This window comes from Rhincodon typus, chromosome 21 (genome assembly GCF_021869965.1).
Source record: "Rhincodon typus isolate 14 chromosome 21, sRhiTyp1.1, whole genome shotgun sequence".
Taxonomy (NCBI): Eukaryota; Metazoa; Chordata; class Chondrichthyes; order Orectolobiformes; family Rhincodontidae; genus Rhincodon; species Rhincodon typus.
Window position 1 is genome coordinate 26,505,680 of NC_063352.1, and position 4,586 is coordinate 26,510,265.

Consider the following 4,586-nt stretch of genomic DNA (forward strand, 5'->3'; position numbering starts at 1 on the left):
ATCAGAAACGTCAGCCTTTCTGCTCCTATGATGCTGCTTGGCCTGCTGTGTTCATCCAGCTCTGCACCTTGTTGTCTCGGATTCTCCAGCATCTGCAGTTCCTGCTATCTTTGATACTTCCTTTCTTGGTTTGGTGTCAAATGTTGCTTGGCAAGTATCTGGTAAAAAAGCACTTTATAGTGGAGTACATTTAAAAGGTTGTAGATTAGTTTGTATGATCCATAGATATACAATTGTCCGGCTTGTCATTTAACCTACTCCTTCGTTACTCCCAAACAACCCAAGGGAAATATGCCTTTTTTTTTTCTAGGCAACCATCTTACTGGCTAATTAAATGAAACCAGTCAAAAAACACATAAGGAAGGAAGGGCTGTACGATACTCTCCTATATTAGCAGCAGCTAACACTGTCCAACTACATCTTACAGAAATACAGAAGCTAAAGGAACTGGGAAGGAAAAGAATTACACGTGACAGGTGAACAGTAAAATTTAAGTTGAAGAAACTGAAACATGAAATAAAAACGTGCTTGTCTGCTCACAATTTATAATCCTCACCATCGGATTTTTTGAGGGGCAGATAAAATCTACTGCGATAAATACATTGGACAAAGTATTAAAAGTACTCTCCATATTTATAACCTGTCAGATCAAAATCATCTCCACTATCATTTTGTGTCACATATCCATCACATTGAATCAAAGTGCAATAATCACACAGGGAATCAAGTAGAGAATCTTTACATTAAGGAACTCAAGTTCACAAAAAAGTCTCCCACAGAAACCAATTTGTTTCCAACTGAAACTGGATGATTAATAAAGTGATGTGTTAACTTGGAAAACAATCAGCGCAAATCACTGAAGATCAACATGCAAAGTCTCAAAACTGAACAGTTTTGAAATTGTCTACCAATGCATTTATCCAGTTTAATGTCCTGCATCATAGTTTATTCCAATTGACCAAGTTTAATCAGGACACACGCAAGCTACTTAATGTCCTTGTTCTAGAACTCACAACTAGAAAAAAAGCATCTTCAATGACAGTCTATACACCAGAAAATAAGGCAATTAGACTGCTTATACAAAGAATGACTTACTAATCAGAAAAGCTTGTATGTACCATATTTTACAGTAAAACATCCCAAAGTGCTTCACAGCAGTACAAGTCAAATGACATAGGAAGACACATTAGTACAGTGTCCGATGGTTTAATGAGACGTAGGCTTAACAAGAGGTTCAGCAGAGGGCCTCAAAAGCATGGTCAACAGAGGGTGAAAAAACACAGGATGCATAAGAGACCACAATTCTCGGTCTGGAAATGTTACAGATAAAGAGGAGAGAAACTATTAAGGGATTTAAACAACAAAATTAGAATTTTAAAACTTGAGGTGTTAACGGGCTGGAGGCTAACACATCAGCAATTGGTAATGAGCGAATGGTTCTTAGTGTACTTCGGATAAGGGCAACAAAGCTCAGGACAAACTTAATAGACACTGATGGAAGGATGACCAACCAACAGGACAGTGGAGTTCATCAAGTTTAGGAACTGTCTGCTCCCACCGTATACTCTGGCCAAGATGACAAAGCAGTAGCATGAGAATTCTAATTTATGGCAGTGACCAAACATAATGGGCTAGCAATTTGGCCCATACCCCTCTAAATCCTTCCTATTCATGTACCCATCTAGATGCCTTTCAAATGTGGTAATTGTATCAGCCTTCACCACCTTCTCTGCCAGCTCATTCCATACATGCACCACCCTCTGCGTGAAAAGGTTGCCCCTTTGATCCTTTTTAAATTTCCCACCTCTCACCTTAAACCTATGCCTTCTAGTTTTGGACTCTCCTATCCTGGGAGAAAGGCCTCGGCTATTCACCCTATCTATGCCATCATGATTTCATAAACATCTAGAAGGTCAGCCCTTGGCCTCTGACATTCCAGGGAAAATAGCCCCAGCCTATTCAGCCTCTCCCTATAGCTCAAAGCCTCCAAACCTGGCAACATCCTTGTAAGTCTTTTCTGAACCCTGTCAAGTTTAACAACATGTTTCCAAAAGTAGGGACACAAGAAATGAATGCAGTATTCGAGAGGTGGCCTAACCAATATTCTGTACAACTGTAATATGACATCCCAACTCCTATATTGATGCACTGACCATTAAAGACACGTGTACCAAACACCTTCGTCACTACCCTATCTACATGTGAATCAATCTTCAAGGATGAGGAGGTTGGCTTGGTTAACCAGTAAATGCTGCAGGCAGATCAAAAGTAGCAAGTGCATTATTGACATTGTAAACTATAGAAATGGTTATCAAAAATGGCAAAGTCCTTCCCCGTACAATGTTAGGTCCAAATATCTGCATTCAACAAATTCTAACATTCATGTTGACCTAAAATACTGAAGCCATATCCAGGTTCTCTTATTCCAATGCTACAGAATTTTCATACTTTACAACAAAATGCATGGCAAACCAACTCCCAGACAACTGCAGTCTCGAAAGCCAGCGAGTAATACACGTGTATTTACAAATATAATGGTATACCAACCTATACGCCACGCAAAAATTAATCTCGAATCAATTATCCGTGCAGCCATCCATTTTTACTGATGCGTCTAAAATAATTCCAGCCGGGTGCGAAAGCACGAACGCAAAGATCCTTGCTAATTGTTACTTTATACACCAACCGTCCCTTCAGACCGAGACAGTCCGAAGGGCAGTCTTCGAAACGACGCAGAGAGATGGGTAGATGACACCCAAGGAACATTAATTGGAGATTAAATTCTTGCATCATTGCTTTCTAAATATGCCTCTGAAGGGCGGAAAGCCAGTTTATAGATGACAAAGGACAAGAAATGTATTTTTCGTTTGGGGATCGGGGATATAGATACCGCGGTTGACTGAAAAAAATCGTTATAAAACAGCAGTGAAGATTAAAAGGCTTATGCTGAAAAAAAAAGTTATGTCGTTACTAGGTTTAATGCATTTGGTTTAGTTTGCCTCAACGTGTAAGGATGTCCTTAGGAATTCGGACCAATCTAGCAAACATACGCCATCTTGTCTACCATACGAGATAGAGGAAACACTGAACAAAGGGCAGAAAAATAAACATTATTTAAATGGAAATAAGAAGTTGGGGTTAACTTACCTTCCTTGGTTTGTGCGTTGGTGATCTGTAAATCGCAGTCTGCCGCCTTCAGCTTCTCTCTGGCCATGATCGTCTTCTTTAGATCACTCAAAGAAATATGAAGCCCATCGAAAGTGACCGTGTCATAGTTCAGTTTAGAAGAAAATTTGTAATGTACACACGACATTTTTGTTTTTTTTGAATGGGACAAGCCTTACCCAAAAAAGTTTTACCCTTCTACAACTGCAAAACACAAAAAACAAAAAAGTCCTCTTTTTCACAATTTAATATCTGAAATTCAAGTATTTAGATTTTGTTGTATTAAAGCAAGTTTATAAAAAAAAAACACTATATTGGATGGTAAAGTCAGGAAATAACTGGTTTTCAACTGCACATTGCACAAAATTAAATACTAGCTGTTTTACTCACTAATAAACCGGATAGTTCAAAAGTCAATGGTATAGTTTAAATGTCCAAGAAATTGTACGAAGTCCAAAGGATTTATTTCCCAAGGTAAAGAGTTCAAAAATATTCAGTTTATTTTCCCTCTTCCTTTTAATTACAAAGCCGCAATGCAGTACGTCTCGGCACAGTTTTTTTTAAATCTAAAGGAATCGGATCCACGTTTGTCTCTTGACTTCCTTCCTTCGGAAAATCCTGCTGCAACGATCTCGCCCACAGATATTATCTTCGGGAGCAGCTCTAAATATCGTTTCTCCTTTTAACTAAGAGTGGGAATGAGTTTTATTTTGTAAACGAAAAAAAAGTCACTCGTATTAACGGTGGAGGAAAGGAGGAAAAATACACACAATACACACAAGGACCTAGTACCAACAGAGCTGCGCCTCTTTTTCCTCGGCGAGTACTTCTCAGCAGCAAGTGTGATCCATGTCTTATTGCTTGAAACGCTGAGGGGGTAAATAGGAAATAAAGGGGATAGGGTGCGAGGACTGGGGAGTTGGGGAAAGTGAAGGTGGGGGAGGGGGAAGGTGAAGATGCAGGAACGCAGAATCGGCGCTCCGAACGGACGGCACAGTAGACAGGCCGGTTTCCTGGCAGGTGGCTTCCTAGGCTCAGCTCCAATCGATAGGCCCGTCAGCGTTTCTCAGACACATTTTCGCACTGCAGCTTTCTAACACTCAGTCATCACTACACCACACTGTAACCCACACTAAAAAAAAATAAATAATCACTCAAGTACTAGACTGATGCATAAGGACGGCACTAATATCAAATCTGAGGCAGGTCTCACAATTTCAAACCGACACCACCTCTCCGCCACAACAATGGCGTCTCCAACGCAATAACGCCAGGGGTCTCCCACAACTGGTAGCAGGGGCGACGATGTCACAATCGCCGCGAGTGTGTTCACGCTGCGGAAGTGACGCACACCTCCCGTCAATCACCTCGTATTTTTTCCCCGCCACCCCACCCCCTGACATTTCGCCAAAAAACCGCGA

General features: G+C 40.6%; 1 protein-coding gene across 4 annotated transcripts in view; it reads right to left on the reverse strand.

Annotated features, from left to right (window-relative positions):
- LOC109911756 (E3 ubiquitin-protein ligase RBBP6-like) overlaps window positions 1–4,536 on the reverse strand; it is a 28,343-nt gene extending 23,807 nt beyond the window's left edge. For 2 of the 4 annotated variants that reach the window (XM_048609894.1, XM_020511136.2), the window contains exon 1: window positions 3,148–4,534. In XM_048609894.1, coding sequence (XP_048465851.1) covers window positions 3,148–3,313 — 166 coding nt within the window. In that variant the 5' untranslated portion in view covers window positions 3,314–4,534. Of the gene's footprint in view, window positions 1–3,147 lie in introns of all 4 variants that reach the window. The other 2 variants (XM_048609892.1, XM_048609893.1) reach the window with 2 other exon arrangements.
- Window positions 4,537–4,586: the final 50 nt, after the last annotated feature.